The following is a 25,557-nucleotide window of genomic DNA, read 5'->3' as shown; positions in this document are numbered from 1 at the left end:
ACCTACTTATTTTAAACTTGCTATTTAACACTTATATGGAATTAATTCTATAATTAATTAATTATTATTATTAATTATTATCTAATTAATTCTATAATTGTCTACATGTTGGTCCCTAAACCCCACCACCACACCTGATAGTTCATAATTATATTTTATAGTAAAATAAATCTAGTCAGATATTTTGCTTAGAGTAAGACACAATTAATATATTTAAGGTTTATTTCATCTTTTTTTACTTCTACTACGATGCTTTCATCAGTTTTAAAACCCCATTTAAAATTTGATGTATATTTCATCAACTCCTTTTTCCAAATTAATCTTAGGTATGCTCGTTCTATCTTTGACATGGTTTTATAATCTAGAAAATTTTTTATTGTAATTAATTTTGTTGGCTAAATCTTCCTCATACATTTTCTTCAATAATAGTAGGATCATTCTCATTTCCATTTGAATTTAACTGAGGTGTCACTTTTGTATAGCTGTGTAAAGTATAACTGCTTAAAATTTCTTGATTGTCGTACTCATTGCTATGTTTGTAATATTTGGTTAATTTTCATTGTGAAGTACTATCTGAGTTATAGTTATGAAAATTCAAGAATATGAATCAGGTTATTCATAATATTCAAGAACTTTTGCTTTAAAGTATATATGTAGGGCTGGAGTGATAGCACAGCAGGTAGGGCGTTTGTCTTGTATGCGGCTGACCTGGGTTCGATTCCCAGCATCCCATATGGTCCCCTGAGCAGTGCCAGGGGTAATTCCTGAGTGCAGAGCCAGGAGTGACCCCTGTGCATCACCAGGTGTGACCCAAAAAGGAAAAAAAATAAAATATATATTTATATGAATTTCAGTGTAATAGAGAGCAATTTTGATTTTAATTAATTGCTTTATGGAACTGCTATTCTTTAATCCTAAGATTTCAGTGTATTTTCTTAAGAATTAAGATGTTTTTATTCATTTAATTCATTTATTTGGTTTGTTTTTTGTCCACATCTTGATGCGATCAGGGATTACTCCTGTCTCTGTGCTCAGTGATTACTCAATATAGTCTTCTGGGGACCATAAATGCTGTCAAAGCTTGTGCAAGGCAGGAGCCTTACCTACCAGACTCTCTGACCTGATACCTTTATATTAGCCCTGGCTAGAATTATACTCCCATATGTACTAAATTTCAGCAAATCCCATACCATAGTATTCTATATGTAAAATAAAAGATTTCCTGAATTTCTACCTGTACAGTCATAAAAAATAAGTATTGAGAGATTATGAGAAAATGTTATGTAAACTGCCAGGAGATATAGACAACAATATTAAACTACAAGAATTTTTTAAAACATAATCCTTTACACGTAGTAATTTACCTGTTACAAAGTTTTTTGAGATTCAATGTTGACAATACTGGCTGAAGCTGTTGTAGTTGCTGCTACTGTCGTGGTAGTGACTCCTGCAGTTATGGCATCATTAGATGAACCAGGAGCAGTTGGGATAGTACTGGCTTCAGTTGTAGTAGCTGTTGCTACTGTTGTGCTGGCTGGAGCAATGAATGTTTCTTTAGGTGATGAGGTGGTAGTATCTGATGGTGCTGAAGTAGCAGCTGCAGTTGTAGTGTCTTCTGCAGTGGTTGTAGCAGTACTTTCAGAGGTGGAATCTGCTTCTGTGGCTGTGAAGTCAGTTGAAGGTGTTGTAGCATTATCTGGTACAGTTGTAGCATCTTCAGCAGGAGTTGTGGTGTCTTCAGTTGTCTCATCTTCTTCTTCCTCATCCTCAGCTTCAGCAGTTGGGTCTTCTTCTTCAATGATGACCTGAGTTTCTATAATTGTAACACCAGCTGTAGTATCTTCATCAAGAGTTATGGTGTCTTCAGTACTCTCATCTTCCTCATCCTCAGCTTCTGTAGTTGTGTCTTCTTCTTCAATAATGAACGGATCTTCTATAACTATAACAGCAGTTGTAGCATCTTCAGCAGGAGTTGTGGTGTCTTCAGTATTCTTGTTTTCTTCAATAATGAATGGATCTTCTATAGCTGTAACAGCAGCTGTATCATCTTCAGTCGGAGTTGTGATGTCTTCAGTACTCTCATCTTCTTCTTTCTCATCCCCAGCTTCAGTAGTTGTGTCTTCTTGTTCAATGGTGACCTGAGCTTCTATAGTTGCAGCAGCAGAGTTCTCAGTGGTGGCTTCAATCACAGTTGTCAATGTATCAGATTCAGTAGTAAAAGAAGAAATACTTGGTGTGGTGGTGGCAACACTGGCTGTAGTTGTAGTGGGAGTTGAAGGAGGTATAGTAACAGTGACAGAAGTTGTAGTAGCAGCAGTTGTTGTAGTACCAACATTAGGAGTTGTGGAGATTGCTGCAGTTGTAATATTGCTGCCTGCTGAGGAGGATGTAGGGCTAGTTGTGGTGGGTGTGGTACCAGTACGTATAGTGGTAGGAGGAGCAGAAGTTGGGTTAGTAACAGTTGTGGTAGTATCACCCTTTGGAGTTGTGGAGGCTGCTGCAGTTGTAGTAATAGCTCCCCCTGATACTGTGGTTGTTGTTGCAGCAGTTGAACTCCCAGACTCAGAAGTGGTGCCTGCTGAGAAGGATGTAGGGCTAGTTGTGGTGGTTGTGGGAGTAAAAGGTGTAGTGGTAACAGCAGCAGAAGTTGTGGTACCAACACTTGTGGTAATAATATCCTCTGGAGTTGTGGAAGGTCCTGCAGTTGTAGTAGTAGTTCCCCCTGATACTGTGGTCCCCGGTACAGAAGTTGTACTCATGGACTGAGTAGTGATATCTGCTGAGGAGGACGTAGGACTAGTTGTGGTGGATGTGGCACCAATTGGTGCAGAGGTAGCAGCAGCAGAAGTTGTGGTAGCAACAGCTGTGGTAGTACCATCCTCTGGAGTTGTGGGGGCTGCTGCAGTTGTAGTAGTAGCTCCCTCTGATACTGTTCTTGTTGATGCAGCAGTCGCACTCACAGACTGAATTGTGGAACGTACTGAGAAGGATATAGGAGTAGTTGTTGTAGTGGCAACAGAAGGTGCAGTGGTAGCATCAGTAGAAGTTGTAATAGCAACAGTTGTGGTAGTACGATCCTCGGAAGTTGTGTAGGCTACTGGATTTGTAGTAATATTTTCACCTGACACTGTGGTTGTCAGTGGCAAATTTGTACTCACAGACTGAGGAGTAGTGTCTGCTGAGGAGGATCTAGGGCCAGTTTTGGTAGATGTGGCACCAGTACGTTTAGTGGTAGCAGCAGCAGAATTTGTGGCAGTGACAGTTGTAATAGTACCATCTTCTGGAGTTGTAGAGGTAGCTGCAGTTGTAGTAGTAGCTCCTCCTAATAGTGTGGTAGTCGGTGCAGCAGCTGTACTCACAGAGTGATAATTGGTGCCTGTTGAGGAGGATGTAGGGCTGGTTGTGGTGGTAGTGGCACGAGTAGAAGTAGTGGTAGTAGCAGCACTGGAAGTTGTGGTACCAACAGTTGTTATAATATCATCCTCTGGAGTTGTGGAGGCTTCTGCAGTTGTAATAGTAGCTCTCCCTGATACTGTGGTTGTGGGAGCAGCAGCTATACTCAGAGACTGAGTAGTGGTGCCTACTGAAGAGGAATTTAGGCTAGTTGTGACACCAGTACGTGAAGTGGTAGTGGCAGTAGAAGCTGTGGTAGCAACAGTTGTGGTAGTTCCATCCTCTGTATATGAGAAAGTTGCTGCAGTTGTAGTATTAGATCCCCCTGATACTGAGCTTGTCATTGCAGCAGTTGTACTCACAGTCTGTTGAGTGGTGCCTGATACAGAGGATGTAGAGCGAGTTGTGGTGGTTGCAGCACTAGTAGGTGCAGTGGTAACAGTAGCAGCAAAAGTAGTGGTAGCAACAGTTGTGTTAGTACCATCCTTTGGAGTTGTAGAGTCTGTTGAAGTTGTAGTAGTAGCTCCTTCTGATACTATGGTTGTCGGTACAGCAGTTAAACTCACAGACTGAATAGTGGTACCTGCAGATGAATATATAGGGATAGTTGTGTTGGTTGTGGCACGAGTAGGTGTAGTGATCGCAGTAGCAGGAGAAGTTGTGTTAGCAACAGTTGTGGTAGTACCATTCTCTGGAGTTGTGGAGGCTGCTGCAGTTGTGATAGCAGCTCCTCCTGATACTGTGGTTGTGGGTGTAACAGTTGTACTCACAGAATGAATACTGGTGCCTGCTGAGAAAGATGTTGGGCTAGTTGTGGTGATTGTGGCACCAGTAGGTATAGAGTTAGCAGCAGGAGAAGTTGTGTTAGCAACAGTTGTGGTAGTACCATCCTCTGGAGTTGCAGAGGCTGCTGCAGTTGTGGTAGCAGCTCCTCCTGATACTGTGGTTGTGGGTGTAACAGTTGTACTCACAGAATGAATACTGGTGCTTGCTGAGAAGGATGTTGGGCTAGTTGTGGTGATTGTGGCACCAGTAGGTATAGAGTTAGCAGCAGGAGAAGTTGTGTTAGCAACAGTTGTGGTAGTACCATCCTCTGGAGTTGTGGAAGCTGCAGTAGATACAGTAGTAGCTCCCACTGATACTGTGGTTGTGGGTGCAGGAGCTGTACTCACAGACTGAGTAGTAGTGCTTGCTGAAGAGGAATTTGGGCTAGTTTTGGGTGTTGTGGCATCAATAGTTGTAGTGGTAGTAGCAGCAGAAGTTGTGGTAGCAGCCGTTGTATTAGTTCCATCCTCTGGATTTGTGGATGTTGTTGCTGTTGTAGAAGTAGCTCTCCCTGATTCTGTGGTTTTCAGTGTAGTAGTTATACTCACATTCTGAGTAGAGATGTCTGCTGAGGAGGATGTAGAGACATTTGTGGTGGGTGTGCCACCAGTAGGTGTAGTGGTAGTGGCAGCAGAAGTTGTGGTAGTAATAGTTGTGGTAGCTACATCCTCTAGAATTGTGGAGGCTGGTGAAGTTGTAGTACTTGCTCCCCATGACTTTGTGGGTGTTGGTGCAACAGTTGTACTCACAGAATGACTAGTGGTGCCAGTTGAGGAGGATGTAGGGCTAGTTGTGGTGGATGTGGCACTAGTAGGTGTAGTGGTAGAGGGCACAGAACTTGTGGTAGCTGTATATAAGGAAGCTTCTGTAGTTGTAGTAGTAGTTCCCCCTAATACTGTGGTTGTCGGTTCAGAAGTTGTACTCATAGTCTGTGTAGTAGTGCCTGATGCAGAGGATGTAGGGCCAGTTGTGTTGGTTTTGGCACTAATAGATGTAGTGGTAACATCAGCAGCAGCAGTTGTGGTAGAAAACTTTGTAGTATTATTCTCTGGATTTGTGGAGGCTGCTGCAGTTGTAGTAGTAACTGTCCCTAATACTGTGGTAGTTGGTGCAGCAGTTGTACTGACAGAGTGAGTAGTAATGTTTTCTGACAAGGATCTAAAGATAGTTTTGGTAATTTTAGCATCACTAGGTGTAGTGGTAGAAGCAGCGGCATAAGTTGTGGAAGCAACATTTGCGGTAGTACCATTTACGGTAGTATCATCCTCAGGAGTTGTGGAGGATGCTGCATTTGTAGTAGAAGCTCCCCCTGACATGGTGGTTGTGGGTGCAACAGTTATACTCACAGGGTGAGTGGCGGTGCCTTCTGAGGAGGATGTAGGGCTAGTTGAGGTGACTGTGGTACCAGTGGGTGAAGTGGTAGAAACAGAAGCTGTGGCAGCAACAGTTGTGGTAGATCCATCCTCTGGACTTGTGGAGATTGATGTAGTTGTAGTAGTAGGTCCCCTTGATATAGTGGTTGTCAGTGCAGCAGTTATACTCACAGACTGAATTGTGGCACCTGCTGAGGATGATGTAGGACTAGATACTGTGTTTGTGTGATCAGTAGGTGTAGTGCTAGCAGCAGCAAAAGTTGTGGTAGTACCAATTACTGGAGTTGTGGGTGCTGGTACTGTTGTAATAGTAGCTCCACCTGTGGTTGTCAGAGAAACAGTTTTACTCACAGACTGAGTAGTAGTGCCAGCAGAGGTTGATGTGGGAATAGTTGTGGTGGTTGTGGCACCAGTAGGTGTAGTGTTAGTAGCAGCGGCAGATGTTGTGGTAGCAACATTTGTGGTAGTACTATCCTCTGGAGTTGTGAAGGTTGCTACAGTTGGGGTAGTAGCTGCCCCTGATACTGTGGTTGCTGGTAGAGCAGTTGTACTCACAGAATGAGCTGTGGTGCCAGCTGAGGAGGATATAGGGCTAGTTGTAGTGGTTGAGGAAACAGTAGGTGTATTGGTAACAGCCCAAGAAGTTGTGGTAGCAAAATTTGTGGTAGTACCATCCTCTGGAGCTGTGGAGACTTCTGCAGTTGTAGTAGAAGTTCCCCCAAATAATGTGATTGTATGTGCAGCAGTTGTACTCACAGACTGAGTAGTGGTGACTGCTGAGGAGGATGTAGGTCTAGATGTTATGGTTGTGGGACTAGTAGGTGTAGTGGTAGCAGCAGCAGAAGTTGTGGTAGGAACATTTGTGATAGTAGCATCAGCCGGAGTTGTGGAAGCTGTTGCAGTTCTAGCAGCTACCAGTGGTACTGTAGTTTTGGGCACAGCAGTTTTTCTTACATAATGAGTGTTGTAGTCTGCTAAGGAGGATCTAGGGTTAGTTGTGGTGGATGTGGAGCCATTAGGTGTAGTGGAAGCAGCCGCAGAAGTTGTGGTAGCAACAGTTGTGGTAGAACCATCCTCTGAAGTTGTGGAGACTCCTGCAGTTGTAGTAGTAGCTACACCTGACACTGTGATTGTCGGAGGAGCTGTTGTACTCACATACTGAGTAGTAATTCCTGCTGCAGAGGTTGTAGGGATAGTTGTGTTGATTGTGGTACCAGTAGATGTAGTGGTAGCATCAGAGGAAGAAGTTGTCATAGCAAGATTTTTGGTAATACCATCCTCTGGATTTGTGGAGGTTGCTATAGTTGTGGTACTAGCTGCTCCCGATACTGTAGTTGCTATTGCAGAAGTTGTACTCACAGACTGAGTAGTGGTGCCAACTGAGGAGGATATAGCGCTTGTTGTAGTGGAGGCACCAGTAGCTGTATCGGTAGAAGTAGTAGAATTTGTGTTAGCAAAATTTGTAGTAGTACCATCATCTGGAATTGTGGAGACATCTGTAGTTGTAGTAGTAGTTCCCCCTAAATCTGTGGTTGTCTGTGCAGCCGTTGTACTTACAGACTGAGCAGTGTTGACTGCTGAGGAGGATGTAGGGGTAGATGTTTTGCTTATGGGACTAGTAGGTATAGTGGCAGCAGAAGCAGAAGTTGTGGTAGCAGAAGTTGTGATAGTACCAAATTCAGGAGTTGTGGGTGCTGGTACTGATGTAATAGTACCTCCACCTGACACTGTGTTTATTGGAGAACCAGGTTTACTCACAGACTGAGTAGTAGTGCCTGTTGAGGTCAATGTGGGGATAGTTGTGGTGGTTGTGGCATCAGTAGGTTTAGTGGTAGCAGCAGCCGCAGAAGTTGTGGTAGCAATATTTGTGGTAGTACCATCCTCTGGAGTTTTAGAGATTGCTACAGTTGCGGTAGTAGATGCCCTTGATACTGTGGTTGCTGGTGAAACAGTTGTACTCACAGCCTGAGAAGTGGTGCCAGCTGAGAAGGATATAGGGCTTGTTGTGTTGGTTGAGGCATGGGTAGGTGTATCGGTAGCAGTAGAAGAAGTAGTGGCAGCAAAATTTGTGGTAGTACCATCCTCTGGAGCTGTGGAGACTTCTGCAGTTGTAGTAGCAGTTCCTCGAAATACTGTGTTTGTTTGTGCAGCAGTTTTACTCACAGACTGAGTAGTGGTGACTGCAGAGGAGGATGTAGGGCTAGATGTTGTGGTTGTGGGACTAGTAGGTGTAGGGGTAGCAGCAGCAGTAGTTGTGGTAGAAACATTTGTGGTAGTAGCATCAGCCGGACTTGTGGAGGCTGTTGCAGTTCTAGTAGCTTCCAGTGATACTGTAGTTGTGGGCACAGCAGTTTTTCTTACAGAATGAGTAGTGTAGTCTGTTGAGAAGGATCTAGGGGTAGTTGTGGTGGATGTGGAACCAGTAGGTGTAGTGGCAGCACCCGCAGAAGTTGTGGTAGCAACAGTTGTGGTAGAACCATCCTCTGAAGTTGTGGAGGCTGCTGCATTTGTAGTAGTAGCTACACCTGACACTGTGATTGTCGGAGGAGCTGTTGTACTCACATACTGAGTAGTAATTCCTGCTGAAGAGGATGTAGGGATAGCTGTGTTGATTGTGGTACCAGTAGATGTAGTGGTAATATCAGAGGCAGAAGCGGTGGTAGCAAGATTTTTGGTAGTACCATCCTCTGTAGTTGTGGAGGTTACTACAGTTGTGGAAGTAGCTCCTCCTGATATTGTAGTTGCTGGTGCAGCAGTTATACCCACAGACTGAATAGTGGTGCCAACTGAGGAGGATATAGGACTTGCTGTGGTGGTTGAGGCACCAGTCGGTGTATTGGTAACAGTAGCAGAAATTGTGTTAGGGAAATTTGTAGTGTTATTATCCTCTGGAGTTGTGGAGACATCTGCAGTTGTAGTAATAGTTCCCCCTAAAGCTGTGGTTGTCTGTGCAGCTGTTGTACTTATAGACTGAGCAGTGTTGACTGCTGAGGAGGACGTAGGGCTAGATACTGTGGTCATAGGACTAGCAAGTGTAGTGGTAGCAGCAGCAGAAGTTGTGGTAGAAACAGTTGTGGTAGTACCAAATTCTGGAGTTGTGGGTGCTGGTACTGTTGTAATAGTAGCTCCACCTGACATTGTGTTTGTTGTAGAATCAGGTTTACTCACAGACTGAGTAGTAGTGCCAGTGGAGGTCAATGTGGGGATAGTTGTGGTGGTTGTGGTACCAATAGGTTTAGTGGTAGCCGCAGAAGCAGATGTTGTGGTAGCAATATTTGTGGTAGTACCATACTCTGGAGTTTTAGAGATTGCTAGAGTTGCGGAAGTAGATGTCCCTGATACTGTGGTTGCTGGTGAAACAGTTGTACTCACAGCCTGAGTAGTGGTGCCAGCTGAGGAGAATATAGGGCTAGTTGTGTTGGTTGAGGCATGGGAAGGTGTATCGGTAGCAGTAGAAGAAGTAGTGGCAGCAAAATTTGTGGTAGTACCATCCTCTGGAGCTGTGGAGACTTCTGCAGTTGTAGTAGCAGTTCCTCGAAATACTGTGTTTGTTTGTGCAGCAGTTTTACTCACAGACTGAGTAGTGGTGACTGCAGAGGAGGATGTAGGGCTAGATGTTGTGGTTGTGGGACTAGTAGGTGTAGGGGTAGAAGCAGCAGAAGTTGTGGTAGAAACATTTGTGGTAGTAGCATCAATTGGAGTTGTGGAGACTGTTGCAGTTCTAGCAGCTTCCAGTGATACTGTAGTTGTGGGCACAGCAGTTTTTCTTACAGAATGAGTAGTGTAGTCTGTTGAGAAGGATCTAGGGGTAGTTGTGGTGGATGTGGAACCAGTAGGTGTAGTGGAAGCAGCCGCAGAAGTTGTGGTAGCAACAGTTGTGGTAGAACCATCCTCTGAAGTTGTGGAGACTCCTGCAGTTGTAGTAGTAGCTACACCTGACACTGTGATTGTCGGAGGAGCTGTTGTACTCACATACTGAGTAGTAATTCCTGCTGAAGAGGATGTAGGGATAGTTTTGTTGATTGTGGTACCAGTAGATGTAGTGGTAGCATCAGAGGCAGAAGTTCTCAAAGCAACATTTGTGGTAGTACCATCCTCTGGATTTGTGGAGGTTTCTATTGTTGTGGTAATAGCTGCTCCTGATAATGTAGTTGCTGTTGCAGAGGTTGTACTCACAGACTGAGTGGTGGTGCCAACTGAGGAGGATATAGGGCTTGTTGTGGTGTTTGAGGGACCAGTAGATGTATCGGTAACAGTCACAGAAATTGTGGTAGCAAAATTTGTAGTGTTATCATACTCTGGAGTTGTGGAGACACCTGCAGTTGTAGTAGTAGTTTCCTCTAAATCTTTAGTTGTCTGTTTAGCCGTTGTACTTACAGACTGAGCCGTGTTGACTGCTGAGGAGGATGTAGGGCTAGATACTGTGGTTATGGGACTAGTAGGTATAGTGGTAGCATTAGCAGAAGTTGTGGTAGAAACAGTTGTGGTAGTACCAAATTCTGGAGTTGTGGGTGCTGGTACTGTTCTAATAGTAGCTCCACCTGACACTGTGTTTGTTGGAGAACCAGTTTTGCTCACAGACTGAGTAGTGGTGCTTGCTGAGGAGGATCTAGGGTTAGTTGTGGTGGATCTGGAACCAGTGGGTATAGTGGCAGCAGCCGCAGAAGTTGTGGTAGGAATAGCTGTGGTAGAACCATCTTCTGAAATTGTGGAGGCTGTTGCAGTTGTAGTAGTAGCTACACCTGACATTGTGGTTGTCAGAGGAGCTGCTGAACTCACAGACTTAATAGTAATTCCTGCTGAAGAGTATGTAGTAGTAGTTTTGGTGATTGTGCTACCAGTAGATGTAGTTGTAGCATCAGTGGCATATGTTGTCATAGCAACATCTGTGGTAGTACCATCCTCTGGAGTTGTGGAGGTTGCTACAGTTGTGGTAGTAGCTGCTCCTGATACTGTGGTTGACGGTCCAGCAGTTGTACTCACAGACTGAGTAGTGGTGCCAGCTGAGGAGAATATAGGGCTTGTTGTGGTGGTTGAGGCACCAGTAGGTGTATCAGTAGCAGTAGAAGAAGGTGTGTTAGCAAACTTTGTGGTAGTACCATCATCTGGAGTCATGGAGACTTCAGCAATTTTTGTAGCATTTTCCCAAAATAATGTGGTTGTCTGTGCAGCAGTTGTACTCACAGACTGAGTAGTGGTGACTGCTGAGGAGGATGTAGGTCTAGATGTTGTAGTTGTGGGACTTGTAGGTGTTCTGGTAGCAACAGCAGAAGTTGTCGTAGCAATAGTTATGTTAGTACCAATTTCTGGAATTGTGCTTGCAGGTACTGTTTTAGTACTAGCTGAACCTGACAGCTTGGTTGTTGCAGAACCTGTTTTACGCACAGGCCTTTTAGTAGTACCTGCTGAGTTTGATGTAGGGATAGTTGTGGTGGTTTTGGCACCAGTAGATGTAGTGTTAACAACAGCGGCAGAAGTTGTGGTAGCAACAATTGTGGTAGTACCATCATTTAGAGTTGTTGTCGTTGTTACAGATCTAGTAGCTTCCCCTGATGCTGTGGTTGTAGGCGCATCAGGTGTACTTACCAAATGAGTAGTGTAGCCTGCTGAGGAGGAATTAGGGTTATTTGTCATAGATGGGGAACCAGTAGGTGTAGTTAAAGCAGGCACAGAAGTTGTGGCAGCAACAGTTGTAGTAGAATCATTATCTCGAGTTGTGAAGGTTGCAACATTTTTGGTAGTACCTTCCCCTGATACTGTAGTTGCTGGTACAGCAGTTATACTCACAGACTGATTAGTGGTGACTGCTGAGGAGGATGTAGGGCTAGATGTTGTTGTTGTGGGACTAGTAGGTGTAGGGGTAGCAGCAGCAGAAGTTGTGGTAGAAACATTTGTGGTAGTAGCATCAGCTGGAGTTGTGGAGGCTGTTGCAGTTCTAGCAGCTTCCAGTGATACTGTAGTTGTGGGCACAGCAGTTGTTCTTACAGAATGAGTAGTATAGTCTGCAGAGGAGGATCTAGGGGTAGTTGTGGTGGATGTGGAACCAGTAGGTGTAGTGGCAGCAGCCGCAGAAGTTGAGGTAGCAACAGTTGTGGTAGAATTATCCACTGACTTTGTGGAGACTGCTGCAGTTGTAGTAGCAGCTACACCTGACACTGTGATTGTTGGAGGAGCTGTTGTACTCACATACTGAGTAGTAATTCCTGCTGAAGAGGATGTAGGGATAGTTGTGTTGATTGTGGTACCAATAGATGTAGTGGTAGCATCAGAGGCAGTAGTTCTCAAAGGAACATTTGTGGTAGTACCATCCTCTGGATTTGTGGAGGTTGCTAAAGTTGTGGTGCTAGCTGCTCCTGATACTGTAGTTGCTTTTTCAGAAGTTGTACTCACAGACTTAGTGATGGTGCCAACTGAGGAGATTATAGGTATTGTTGTGGTGGTTGAGGCACCAGTCAGTGTATCGGTAACAGTAGCAGAAATTGTTGTAGCAAAATTTATGGTAGTACCATCCTCTCGAGTTGTGGAGACATCTGCAGTTGTAGTAATAGTTCCTCCTACATCTGTGGTTGTCTGTGCAGCTGTTGTACTTACAGACTGAGAAGTGTTGACTGCTGAGGAAGATATAGGGCTGGATACTGTGGTTATGTGACTAGTAGGTGTAGTTGTATCATTAGCAGAAGTTGTGGTAGAAACAGTTGTGGTAGTACCAAGTTCTGGAGTTGTGGGTGCTGGTACTGTTCTAATAGTAGCTCCACCTGACACTGTGTTTGTTGGAGAACCAGTTTTGCTCACAGACTGAGTAGTGGTGCCTGCTGAGGAGGATCTAGGGTTAGTTGTGTTGGATCTGGAACCAGTGGGTATAGTGGCAGCAGCCGCAGAAGTTGTGGTAGGAATAGTTGTGGTAGCACCATCTTCTGAAATTGTGGAGGCTGCTGCAGTTGTAGTTGTAGCTACACCTGACATTGTGGTTGTCAGAGGAGCTGCTGAACTCACAGACTTAATAGTAATTCCTGCTGAAGAGTATGTAGTAGTAGTTTTGGTGATTATGCTACCAGTAGATGTAGTAGTAGCATCAGAGGCATATGTTGTCATAGCAACATCTGTGGTAGTACCATCTTCTGGAGTTGTGGAGGTTGCTGCAGTTGTGGTGGTAGCTTCCCTTGATACTGTGGTTGCCGATGCAGCAGTTGTATTCACAGACTGAGTAGTGGTGCCAGCTGAGGAGGATATAGGGCCTCTTGTGGTGGTTGAGGCACCAGTAGGTGTATCAGTAGCAGTAGAAGAAGGTGTGTTAGCAAACTTTATGGTAGTACCATCATCTGGAGTCGTGGAGACTTCAGCAGTTTTAGTAGCATTTCCCCAAAATATTGTGGTTGTCTGTGCAGCAGTTGTACTCACAGACTGAGTAGTGGTGGCTGCTGAGGAGGATGTAGGTCTAGATGTTGTAGTTGTGGGACTAGTAGGTGTTGTGGTAGCAACAGCGGAAGTTGTGGTAGCAACAGTTGTGGTAGTACCAATTTCTGGACTTGTGGGTGCAGGTATTGTTGTAATAGTACCTCCACCTGACATCTTGGTTGTTGGAGAACCAGTTTTACACACAGGCTTAGTAGTAGTGCCTCCTGAGTTCGATGTGGGGATAGTTGTGGTGATTGTGGCACCTGTTGGTGTAGTGGTAGCAGAAGAGGCAGTAGTTGTGGTAGCAACAATTGTCATAGTAGCATCATCAGGAGTTGTGGAGGCTGTTACAAATAGAATAGCTTCCCCTGATACTGTGGTTGTAGGCACATCAGGTGTACTTACAGAATGAGTAGTGCATCCTGCTAAGGAGGAATTAGGGTTATTTGTATTAGATGTGGAACCAGTAGGTGTAGTGGTAGCAGCAGCAGAATTTGTGGTAGCAACAGCTGTGGTAGAACCATCCTCTGGAGTTTTGAAAGTTGCTACAGTTGTGGTAGTAGGTGACCCTGATATTGTTTTTGCTTGTACAGCAGTTGTACTCACAGACTGAATAGTGGTGATTGCTGAGGAGGATGTAGGGCTAGATGTTGTGGTTGTGGGACTAATAGATGTAGTGGTAGCAACAGCAGAAGTTGCGGTAGCAAAAGTTGTGGTAGTACCAATTTCTGAATTTGTTGGTGCTGGTACTGTTGTAATAGTACCTCCACCTGACACATTTGGTGCTGGAGAACCAGTTTTATGCACAGGCTGAGATGTATTGCCTGCTGAGTTCGATGTGGGGAAAGTTGTGGTGTTTGTGGCACCAGTAGGTGTAGCGGTAGCAACAGTGGCAGAAGTTGTGGTAACAAAAATTGTGGTAGTACCATCATCTGGAGTTGTGGAGGCTGTTACAGATCTATTAGCTTCCCCTGATACTCTGGTTGTAGGCACATAAGTTGTACTTACAGAATGAGCAGTGTAGCTTGTTGAGGAAGAATTAGGGTTATTGGTGGTATATGTGGAACCAGTAGGTGTAGCGGTAGCAGCTGCAGAAGTTGTTGTACCAACAGTTGTGGTAGAACCATCCTCTGGAGTTGTGAAGGTTTCTACATTTGTGGTAGTAGCTGCCCCTGATACTGTGGTTGCTGTTATAGTAATTGTACTCACAGACTGAGTAGTGGTGACTGCTGAGGAGGATGTAGGGCTAGATGTTGTGGTTGTGGGACTAGTAGGTGTAGGGGTAGCAGCAGCAGAAATTGTGGTAGAAACATTTGTAGTAGTAGCATCAGCTGGAGTTATGGAGGCTTTTGCAGTTCTAGCAGCTTCCAGTGATATTGTAGTTGTGGGCACAGCAGTTGTTCTTACAGAATGAGTAGTGTAGTCTGCTGAGGAGGATCTAGGGGTAGTTGTGGTGGATATAGAACTAGTAGGTGTAGTGGTAGAAGCCGCAGAAGTTGTGGTAGCAACAGTTGTGTTAGAAACATCCTCTGAAGGTGTGGAGGCTGTTGCAGTTGTAGTAGTACCTGACACTGTGGTTGTCAAAGGAGCAGTTGTACTCACAGACTGAGAAGTGGTGCTAGCTAAAGAGAATGTAGGGATAGTTGTGGTGATTGTGGTATCAGTAGACATAGCAGTAGCATCAGAAGCAGAAGTGGTGGTAGCAAGATTTGTGGTAGTGCCATCCTCTGAAGTTTGAGAGATTGCTACAGTTGTGGTAGTTGCTGCCCCTGATTCTATGGTTTCTGGTGCAGCAGTTCTTCTTACAGATGGAGTAGTGTTGCCAGTTGAGGAGGACATAAGGCTTGTTGTAGTGGTTAAGGCACCAGTAAGTGTATTATTTGCCGCAGAAGTTGTGGTAGCAATATTTGTGGTAGTACCATCCTCTGGAGTTTTAGAGATTGCTAGAGTTGCGGTAGTAGATGCCCTTGATACTGTGGTTGCTGGTGAAACAGTTGTATTCACAGCCTGAGAAGTGGTGCCAGCTGAGAAGGATATAGGGCTAGTTGTGTTGGTTGAGGCATGGGTAGGTGTATCGGTAGCAGTAGAAGAAATAGTGGCAGCAAAATTTGTGGTAGTACCATCCTCTGGAGCTGTGGAGACTTCTGCAGTTGTAGTAGCAGTTCCTCGAAATACTGTGTTTGTTTGTGCAGCCGTTTTACTCACAGACTGAGTAGTGGTGACTGCAGAGGAGGATGTAGGGCTAGATGTTGTGGTTGTGGGACTAGTAGGTGTAGGGGTAGAAGCAGCAGAAGTTGTGGTAGAAACATTTGTGGTAGTAGCATCAATTGGAGTTGTGGAGGCTGTTGCAGTTCTAGCAGCTTCCAGTGATACTGTAGTTGTGGGCACAGCAGTTTTTCTTACAGAATGAGTAGTGTAGTCTGTTGAGAAGGATCTAGGGGTAGTTGTGGTGGATGTGGAACCAGTAGGTGTAGTGGCAGCACCCGCAGAAGTTGTGGTAGCAACAGTTGTGGTAGAACCATCCTCTGAAGTTGTGGAGGCTGCTGCATTTGTAGTAGTAGCTACACCTGACACTGTGATTGTCGGAGGAGCTGTTGTACTCACATACTGAGTAGTAATTCCTGCTGAAGAGGATGTAGGGATAGCTGTGTTGATTGTGGTACCAGTAGATGTAGTGGTAATATCAGAGGCAGAAGCGGTGGTAGCAAGATTTTTGGTAGTACCATCCTCTGTAGTTGTGGAGGTTACTACAGTTGTGGAAGTAGCTCCTCCTGATATTGTAGTTGCTGGTGCAGCAGTTATACCCACAGACTGAATAGTGGTGCCAACTGAGGAGGATATAGGACTTGCTGTGGTGGTTGAGGCACCAGTCGGTGTATTGGTAACAGTAGCAGAAATTGTGTTAGGGAAATTTGTAGTGTTATTATCCTCTGGAGTTGTGGAGACATCTGCAGTTGTAGTAATAGTTCCCCCTAAAGCTGTGGTTGTCTGTGCAGCTGTTGTACTTATAGACTGAGCAGTGTTGACTGCTGAGGAGGACGTAGGGCTAGATACTGTGGTCATAGGACTAGCAAGTGTAGTGGTAGCAGCAGCAGAAGTTGTGGTAGAAACAGTTGTGGTAGTACCAAATTCTGGAGTTGTGGGTGCTGGTACTGTTGTAATAGTAGCTCCACCTGACACTGCGTTTGTTGTAGAATCAGGTTTACTCACAGACTGAGTAGTAGTGCCAGTGGAGGTCAATGTGGGGATAGTTGTGGTGGTTGTGGTACCAATAGGTTTAGTGGTAGCAGCAGAAGCAGATGTTGTGGTAGCAATATTTGTGGTAGTACCATACTCTGGAGTTTTAGAGATTGCTAGAGTTGCGGTAGTAGATGTCCCTGATACTGTGGTTGCTGGTGAAACAGTTGTACTCACAGGCTGAGTAGTGGTGCCAGCTGAGGAGAATATAGGGCTAGTTGTGTTGGTTGAGGCATGGGTAGGTGTATCGGTAGCAGTAGAAGAAGTAGTGGCAGCAAAATTTGTGGTAGTACCATCCTCTGGAGCTGTGGAGACTTCTGCAGTTGTAGTAGCAGTTCCTCGAAATACTGTGTTTGTTTGTGCAGCCGTTTTACTCACAGACTGAGTAGTGGTGACTGCAGAGGAGGATGTAGGGCTAGATGTTGTGGTTGTGGGACTAGTAGGTGTAGGGGTAGAAGCAGCAGAAGTTGTGGTAGAAACATTTGTGGTTGTAGCATCAATTGCAGTTGTGGAGGCTGTTGCAGTTCTAGCAGCTTCCAGTGATACTGTAGTTGTGGGCACAGCAGTTTTTCTTACAGAATGAGTAGTGTAGTCTGTTGAGAAGGATCTAGGGGTAGTTGTGGTGGATGTGGAACCAGTAGGTGTAGTGGAAGCAGCCGCAGAAGTTGTGGTAGCAACAGTTGTGGTAGAACCATCCTCTGAAGTTGTGGAGACTCCTGCAGTTGTAGTAGTAGCTACACCTGACACTGTGATTGTCGGAGGAGCTGTTGTACTCACATACTGAGTAGTAATTCCTGCTGAAGAGGATGTAGGGATAGTTGTGTTGATTGTGGTACCAGTAGATGTAGTGGTAATATCAGAGGCAGAAGCGGTGGTAGCAAGATTTTTGGTAGTACCATCCTCTGTAGTTGTGGAGGTTACTACAGTTGTGGAAGTAGCTCCTCCTGATATTGTAGTTGCGGGTGCAGCAGTTATACCCACAGACTGAATAGTGGTGCCAACTGAGGAGGATATAGGACTTGCTGTGGTGGTTGAGGCACCAGTCGGTGTATTGGTAACAGTAGCAGAAATTGTGTTAGGGAAATTTGTAGTGTTATTATCCTCTGGAGTTGTGGAGACATCTGCAGTTGTAGTAATAGTTCCCCCTAAAGCTGTGGTTGTCTGTGCAGCTGTTGTACTTATAGACTGAGCAGTGTTGACTGCTGAGGAGGACGTAGGGCTAGATACTGTGGTCATAGGACTAGCAAGTGTAGTGGTAGCAGCAGCAGAAGTTGTGGTAGAAACAGTTGTGGTAGTACCAAATTCTGGAGTTGTGGGTGCTGGTACTGTTGTAATAGTAGCTCCACCTGACACTGCGTTTGTTGTAGAATCAGGTTTACTCACAGACTGAGTATTAGTGCCAGTGGAGGTCAATGTGGGGATAGTTGTGGTGGTTGTGGTACCATTAGGTTTAGTGGTAGCAGCAGAAGCAGATGTTGTGGTAGCAATATTTGTGGTAGTACCATACTCTGGAATTTTAGAGATTGCTAGAGTTGCGGTAGTAGATGTCCCTGATACTGTGGTTGCTGGTGAAACAGTTGTACTCACAGGCTGAGTAGTGGTGCCAGCTGAGGAGAATATAGGGCTAGTTGTGTTGGTTGAGGCATGGGTAGGTGTATCGGTAGCAGTAGAAGAAGTAGTGGCAGCAAAATTTGTGGTAGTACCATCCTCTGGAGCTGTGGAGACTTCTGCAGTTGTAGTAGCAGTTCCTCGAAATACTGTGTTTGTTTGTGCAGCCGTTTTACTCACAGACTGAGTAGTGGTGACTGCAGAGGAAGATGTAGGGCTAGATGTTGTGGTTGTGGAACTAGTAGGTGTAGGGGTAGAAGCAGCAGAAGTTGTGGTAGAAACATTTGTGGTAGTAGCATCAGCTGGAGTTGTGGAGGCTGTTGCAGTTCTAGTAGCTTCCAGTGATACTGTAGTTGTGGGCACAGCAGTTTTTCTTACAGAATGAGTAGTGTAGTCTGTTGAGAAGGATCTAGGGGTAGTTGTGGTGGATGTGGAACCAGTAGGTGTAGTGGCAGCACCCGCAGAAGTTGTGGTAGCAACAGTTGTGGTAGAACCATCCTCTGAAGTTGTGGAGGCTGCTGCAGTTGTAGTAGTAGCTACACCTGACACTGTGATTGTCGGAGGAGCTGTTGTACTCACATACTGAGTAGTAATTCCTGCTGAAGAGGATGTAGGGATAGTTGTGTTGATTGTGGTACCAGTAGATGTAGTGGTAATATCAGAGGCAGAAGCGGTGGTAGCAAGATTTTTGGTAGTACCATCCTCTGTAGTTGTGGAGGTTACTACAGTTGTGGAAGTAGCTCCTCCTGATATTGTAGTTGCTGGTGCAGCAGTTATACCCACAGACTGAATAGTGGTGCTAACTGAGGAGGATATAGGGCTAGTTGTCGTGGTTGATGCACTAGTAGGTGTATTGGTAGCAGTAGCAGAAGTTCTAGTAACAAAATTTGTGGTAGTACCATCATCTGGAGTTGTGGAGACTTCTGCTCTAGTTGTAGTTGTTCTCCTAAATAGAGTGGTTGTCTGTGCATCAGTTCTACTCACAGATTGAGTAGTGGTGACTGTTGAGGAGGATGTAGGGCTAGATGTTTTAGTCCTGGGACTAGTGTGTGTAGTGGTAGCAGCAGCAGAAGTTGTGGTAGCAACAGTTGTGGTTGAATCAATTTTTGGATTTGTGGGTGCTGGTACTCTTGTAATAGTAGCTCCTCCTGACACCTTGGTTGTTGGAGAACCAGTTTTACTCACTGACTGAGTAGCAGTGCCTGCTGATGTCGATGTGGGGATAGTTCTCGTGGTTGTGGCACCAGTAGGTGTAGTGGTAGTAGCAGTGGCAGAAGTTGTGGTAGCAACATTTGTGGTAGTATCATCATCTGTTATTGTGGAGGTTGTTACAGTTCTAGTAGTTTCCCCTGACACTGTGGTTGTAGGTGCATCAGTTGTACTTACAGAATGAGTAGTGTAGCCTGCTGAGGAGGATTTAGGGTTTGTTGTGGTGGATGTGGAACCAATAGGTGTAGTGGTTGCTGCCGTTGAATTTGTAGTAGAACCATCCTCTGGAGTTGTGGAGGCTGCTGCAGTTGTAGTATTAGCTACACCTGACACTGTGGTTATCGGAGGAGCAGTTGCACTCACAGAGTGAGTAGTAATTCCTGCTGAAGAGGATTTTGGAATACTTGTGGTGGTTGTGGCACCAGTAGATGTAGTGGTAGCAGCAGTGGCAGAAGTTGTGGTTGCAACATTTGTGGTTATAGCATCATATGGAGTTGGGGAGGCTGCTGCCATTGTAGTAGCAGGTTTCGCTGATACTGTGGTTGTGTGTGCAGCAGTTGTACTCACAGACTGAGTAGTGGTGCCTGTTGAGGAGAATATTGGGCTAGTTGTGATGGTTGAGGCGCCAATAGGTGTAGAGGTTGCAGGAGCAAAAGTTGTGGTACCAACAGTTGTGGTAGTAACATTCTGTTCAGTTGGGGAGTCTTTTGAAGTTGCCGTAGCTGCTACTCCTGATACTGTGGTTGTCAGTGGAGCAGTTGTACTCACAGAAGCACTAGTGGTGCTAGCTAAGGAGGTTGTAGGGCTAGTTGTGATGAAAGTGGCACCAGTAGGTGTAGTGGTAGCTGCAGCAGAAGTTGTGGTAGCAACAGTTGTGGTATTACCATCCTCTGGAGTTGTCGGGGCTGCTGTAGCTGTAGTAATAGCGTCCCTTGATACGGCTGTTGTCAGTGAAGCAGTGTGTGTCACAGATTGACTAGTGGTGCCTTCTGTAGAGGATATATGGCTAGTGGCACCAGTAGGTGTCATGGTAGCTGCAGTGGCAGAAGTTGTGGTAGCAGCAGTTTTGGTAATATCATCTTCTGGAGTGGTGGAAGCTGCTGCAATTGTAGTAGCTGCTCCCCCTGATACTGTGGTTGTGGGTGCAGCAGTATTCCTCAGAGACTCAGTACTTGTGCCTGTTGAGGAGGATGTTGGCCTAGTTGTGGTGTTTGTGACACCAGCAGTTATTGTGGTAGCAGCAGAATCTGTGGTAGGAACAGTCGTGGTAGTACCATTCTCTTGAGTTGTGGAGGCTGCTGCAGTTGTTCTAGCAGCTCCCCCTGATACTGTGGTTTTGGGTGCAGCAGTTTTACTCACATGCTGAATAATGGTGCCTGCTGAGGAGGATGTCGAGCTAGTTGTGGTGGTTGTGTCACCAGTAGGTGTAGTGGTAGCAGCAGAAAATGTGGTAGGAACAGTTTTGTTAGTATCATCCTCTGGACTTGTGGAGGTTACTGTACTTGTGGTAGCAGCTGCCCCTGATATGGTGGTTGTGGGTGCAGCACTTGTACTCACAGACTGAGAAGTGGTGCCTGCTGAGGAGGATATAGGGCTATTTGTGGTAGTTTTGGCAGTAGTAGGTTTAGTGGTAGCAGCATCAGAAGTTGTGTTAGCAACAGTTGTGGTATTACCACCCTCTGGAGTTTTGCAGGCTACTGTAGTTGAAGCAGTTGCTTCCCTTGGTACTGTGGTTGTCAGTGGAGCAGTTTTGCACACAGACTGAGTAGTTCTGCCTGCTGAGGATGATGTGGCGTTAGTTGTCAGAGTTGTGGCATCATCTAAAGCAGCTGTCGTATCTTTAGCAGTAGTGGTGTCTTTGGTAGTCGCATCTTCTTCATCAGGGTTTTTTTCATCCACTATATTAGGAGTTTCAATAGTTGTGTCATCTTTGGGTTTCATGGTGACCTGAGCTACTCCAGTTGTAACAGCAGAGTTCTGGGTGGGTGCTTTCCCCATGGTTGTGAATGTATTATGTTCAGTAGTAAAAGGAGAAATACTTGGTGTGGTATTTGTCCCACTTGACTTAGATGTTGTAGGAGCGGAAGGGGGTGTAGTACTAATGACAGAGGTTGTGGTAGCAACAGTTGTTGTAGTACCAACCTCTGGAGTTGTGGAGCGTGCTTCAGTTGTAGTAGTAGCTCCCCCTGACACTGTGGTTCTAGGTACAGCTGTTGTACTCACAGAATGAGTAGTGATGCCTACTGAGGAGGATGTAGGGCTAATTGTGGTGGATGTGGCACCAGTAGGTGTAGTGGTATCAGCCACAGAAGTTTTGATAGCAAAAGTTGTGGTAATACTATCCTCTGGAGTTGTGGAGTCTGCTGCAGTTGTAGTAGCAGCTCCCCCTGACACTGTTGTTGGTGGTGCAGCAGCTATGCTCACAGAGTTAGTTTTGTTTCCTGCTGAGGAGGATGTAGGGCTAATTGTGGTGGTTATGGCACCAATAGGTATAGTGGTAGCAGCATCAGAAGTTTTGATAGCAACAATTGTGGTAGTACCACCCTCTGGAGTTGTGGAGGCTGCTGCAGTTGTTGTAGCAGCTCCCCCTGATATAGTGGTTGTGGGTGCAGCAGTTGTACTCACAGATTGAGTAGTGGTGCCTGTTGAGGAGGATGTTGGGCTAGTTGTGATTGTGGTACCAGTAGGTGTAGTTGTAGTAGTCTCAGAAGTTGTGGTACCAACAGTTTTATTAGTACTACCCTCTGGAGTTGTGGAGCCTACTGTAGTTGTAGTAATTGCTCCCCCTGTTACTGTAGTTGTGGATGCAGCAGTTGTACTCGCAGACTGAGTAGTGGTGCCTGCTGAGGAGGATATAGGGCTAGTTTTGGTGGTTGTGGTACCAGTAGGTGTAGTGGTAGCAGCAGCAGCATAAGTTTTAGTAGCAATAGTTGTGGCAGTACTTTCCTCTGTAGTTGTGGAGGCTGCTGTAGTTGTAGTAGTAGCTCCGCTTGATACAGTGGTTGGTGCAGCAGTTTTACTCACAGACTGAGTAGTGGTGCCCGCTAAGGAGGATGTAGGCCTAGTTGTGGTATTTGTGGCATTATTCATAGTAGTTGTGGCATCTTTAGCAGTAGTGGTGTCTTCAGTAGTCATACTAATTGGGGCAACTGATGTTTTGCTGTTGGATGTAGGAGTACAGCTGGTAGATGAGTCAGAAATCTCATCTTCAGTAGAGACTTCACCAGTTGGGTTATCATTTGTGATATCTTTCATGTCTGTTGACTTTGTTGGAGGTTTTGGCTTATGGCAGGGTGGTATGTAAGGATTATTTTGGTTTGCCTGGGGAGGAGGGGGAACAGGCCATGGTCTTGGTGGAGGAGGGTAAAACTGATGACCACTTGGTTTATTTGGTTGTGGTCGTGGACTGTTTTTTGGTGGTCGTCTTCGAGAGTTATGAGATTTAGATGGGATGGAGGGTTGAGGATGTGGTGAAGCTCGAATGTTTTTAGGTCCTCTTTGTTTCAACCTGTTTGGGAAAACTCTAGGTCTTCTTGTTTCAGATTGCTTTTCAGTTCTGCATGATGATGGAGGTTGTCTTTTTCTTTCAGGGGATTTAGACTGCTTTTCTTTAAGCCCTTTTATGTCTTTTGGTGATGCTTTTATAGGTTTTCTATTAGGAACTGCTTTTGCAGTCCTTACACCCGATGTAGATTTCTTCTGCATTTGCTTCTTAGCTATAGGATGTTTGTGTCCTTTGTGACTAGGTTTAGACTCACTGATCCCTGTTTTGGCAGCTGGTTTATACTTTTTTAGATTTTCTTTTTGGTTCCCAGTGTTTATGAGAGCTGGAGCCTTGCTTTTTGCTAGATTTGACTGTTTTCCTCTAGGTTTAGACAAGACACATTTAGATTGATTTGCTTGTTTCTTTGAAGTTTCTGATGTTTTTGGTGCTGGTTTAGTATGATTCACATCTTTCTTGGAAGGTGCAGCAAGAGGTTTCTTGGATATCTTTGGCACTTTAGTTTTGGCTATAGACTTTTTGCTTTTTGATGCAAGTTTTCTGGGTTCATGTAGCTTTTTATTGGAAGACATAGGTGCTCTCTTTTTAGACCCTGTAAGAGTTTCTGTTTTAACTTTGGAAGCTGCTCTGGTTCCTGCTGCCCTAATTGGTCCCTTTTCAACCGGAGTTACTGATTTCTTCGTTTGGTTCTGTACAGTTTTCTTTTTGGTTGCACTTTCCCCGGGGGCTGCGGCAACAGCTTTTGCCTGGTTCTGAGTTTTCTTGCCAATTACAGGTATTGCCTTAGGTCTAGTTGGGTTTTCCTTCTTGGCTTTGGAAACTGCTGCTGTTTTTGTTGCCTTAACAGGCCCCTTCTTGACTGGGACTACTGTTTTCTTGTGTTCGTTAAGTACAGTTTTCTCTTTGGGTGAACATTCTTGGGGGGCTGCTGCAACTGCTTTTGCTGGGTTCTGATTTTTCTTGGCAGTTTCAGGTGTTGCCTTTCTAGATTTAGTGGGATTGGAAGCTGTCGCAGTAGCTGCTGCCTTAACGGGCCACTTTTTGACCGGAGTGACTGCTTCCTTCTTTCTTTGTGTCTGAACAGTTTTCTTCCTGGGTGAACTCTTTCGGGTGGCTGCTGTTTTGGGTGCTGCCAGGGCTGTAGATTGTTTCTTCACAGGTGGAGGTAGGGGTTTCTTAGAGTTTTGAGGGTTTTTCTTTGTAGCTGGAATTCTTTTTGCTACTGCTGTTGGCGAATTTTGCTTTTTGCCAGAGACAGATGTGGGTTTTTCAGGTGCATTTTCAGTTTTCTTGATGGTAGAAGCTGTTTTTGATGTTGCTGCAGTCTCTTTGTTTTTTTCAGTTGTCCTTTTACTGTTTATGGATGGCTTCAGAGATTTGCTTGTCCCACGTGGAGCATTTTGCTTTTTGACACCAGAGGAGGAGGGTGGTAACCCTTTATTGGCCATCAGTGTCTTTTTCTTAGGCTTCACCTGCAGATTTTGTTTTTGTGAAGATTGCACGGGTTTTTTCTTTACAGTTGAAGTCCTAGGATTTGAAGACAATCTACTGGCGGCTTTGTTAGTCTGTACTGCTGGTGCAGAGGCATGAGAAACAGCTTTAGGAATTCTATTGACGTGGCAGGGTGGAGATCTGCTTTCTGATATTTTGTCAGAAGAACTTTGGACTGATGGATTTTTGATTGTCTTTCCTATTGCCTGGTTCTGTGACTGCTGACTTTCACTGAACTGAAGGGAGGAAGAATAAAAGGAATCAGCAGCAAATTTTAAAATCAAATATGAATATTCATTTTTATTTTAGATACAAATTACTTTGCTTTTTTAGATGGGACGTGTGTTAGTTCTGAGTTTGATATAAATTGATTTAATTTAATTTTATATTATTAAATTAATTATTAAATAAATTAATACTATTATATTATTCTGTAAATGTTAACTAACAAGTGGATACTTAGAAAAAAATGCTTGGGTATTTCATTTGACACTCAGAGTATTCATGAAGAAAATTCAACAAAATATAGACCATTCAATAAAATACACTTAGGAAAATATAATTAGTTTTAAAATATATCTGTACTAAACCTATGAAATTAAAAGAAAATTATTCATTTAGAACCTGGCAAAATAGATACATTGTCGGGCAACTGTGATGTTATATAAAATCCAATAAAAGAATTATTACTTAACTCTAGTATAGAATTTACATAATCGTATTTGATGTTGAACTCAGAAATTCAGATGTCAAAAACCCAAATCTCTCTGGTTCATAATGACTGTTTCTGAGACATTTAATGCTGTGGAAGAATTGTGTAAGAAAATTATAGTTATGCCAGAAAAGAAAGGATCTTTGGAATAGTTTAATTAAATACAAAGAAACAAACTTAATTGAATATTAATAGTAATTTTGAAATGTTGAAAGCTATATGTTTATGAATAGATATGAAGAATTTTTGTATAGAAATTTAGAAGGTCAAGGCATTTAAAAAAATAAAACTCCACAGAATACATAAAGGGAAAAAATAGGTAATAAAATTCAAGATACCCAAGCTAACTATAGAAAGTACATAATATATATATAATATGTATGTGTGTGTGTATATATATATATATATATATATATTAGTCAGGAGACATAGCTCAAGAGAATAGAGCAGGATATTGCTTTGGCTGTCTTGAGCACTGTTAGAGGAAATCCCTGACCACAGAACTGGGGCTAGGCCTTGAGAATTGTTGGGTGTGGCCCCCAAACAAAAAGTGCAAAAGATATAGTCATACAAGTTATGTTCTAAATAATGAAATTTCATAAAATGCAAATACTTAATTTAACAATAGAAAAACACAATGTCACCCTGAACCTTGTTTTATTATCATGATATTCATAAAAGTGTTACTTCTGTAGTGCTAATTTTCAATTGTATAAAGTCTTACCGGAAAGCAAGTGGCAAAGGTCAGGATGAGTCCAGTCAAAATAAGAGCCTTCATCTTGTCCTTTTAACCCCTGTAAGTAGAGAAACAG

At 44.2% G+C, this 25,557-nt stretch overlaps 1 protein-coding gene across 1 annotated transcript; it reads right to left on the bottom strand.

Annotated features, from left to right (window-relative positions):
* Positions 1-1,367: 1,367 nt before the first annotated feature.
* On the bottom strand, positions 1,368-25,523 carry LOC105943461 (mucin-19-like). Its single transcript, XM_055140013.1, has 2 exons — positions 25,470-25,523; positions 1,368-24,269 (listed from the first exon to the last, which is right to left on the bottom strand). Exons 1-2 carry the CDS (start codon positions 25,521-25,523, stop codon positions 1,368-1,370), a joined length of 22,956 nt encoding a protein of 7,651 aa, XP_054995988.1.
* Positions 25,524-25,557: the final 34 nt, after the last annotated feature.

The sequence above is a fragment of the Sorex araneus genome, chromosome 5 (assembly GCF_027595985.1).
Source record: "Sorex araneus isolate mSorAra2 chromosome 5, mSorAra2.pri, whole genome shotgun sequence".
NCBI classification, from domain to species: domain Eukaryota; kingdom Metazoa; phylum Chordata; class Mammalia; order Eulipotyphla; family Soricidae; genus Sorex; species Sorex araneus.
This window is presented reverse-complemented; position numbering and strand designations above follow the sequence as displayed.

Excerpts from the sequence above, each read along its gene's own strand:
- LOC105943461 (XM_055140013.1), bottom strand. The coding sequence starts at position 25,523 with ATGAAGGCTCTTATTTTGACTGGACTCATCCTGACCTTTGCCACTTGC. Across the intron at positions 24,270-25,469 it reads CCTTTGCCACTTGCTTTCCG|TTCAGTGAAAGTCAGCAGTC; the intron begins GTAAGACTTTAT and ends TCCTCCCTTCAG.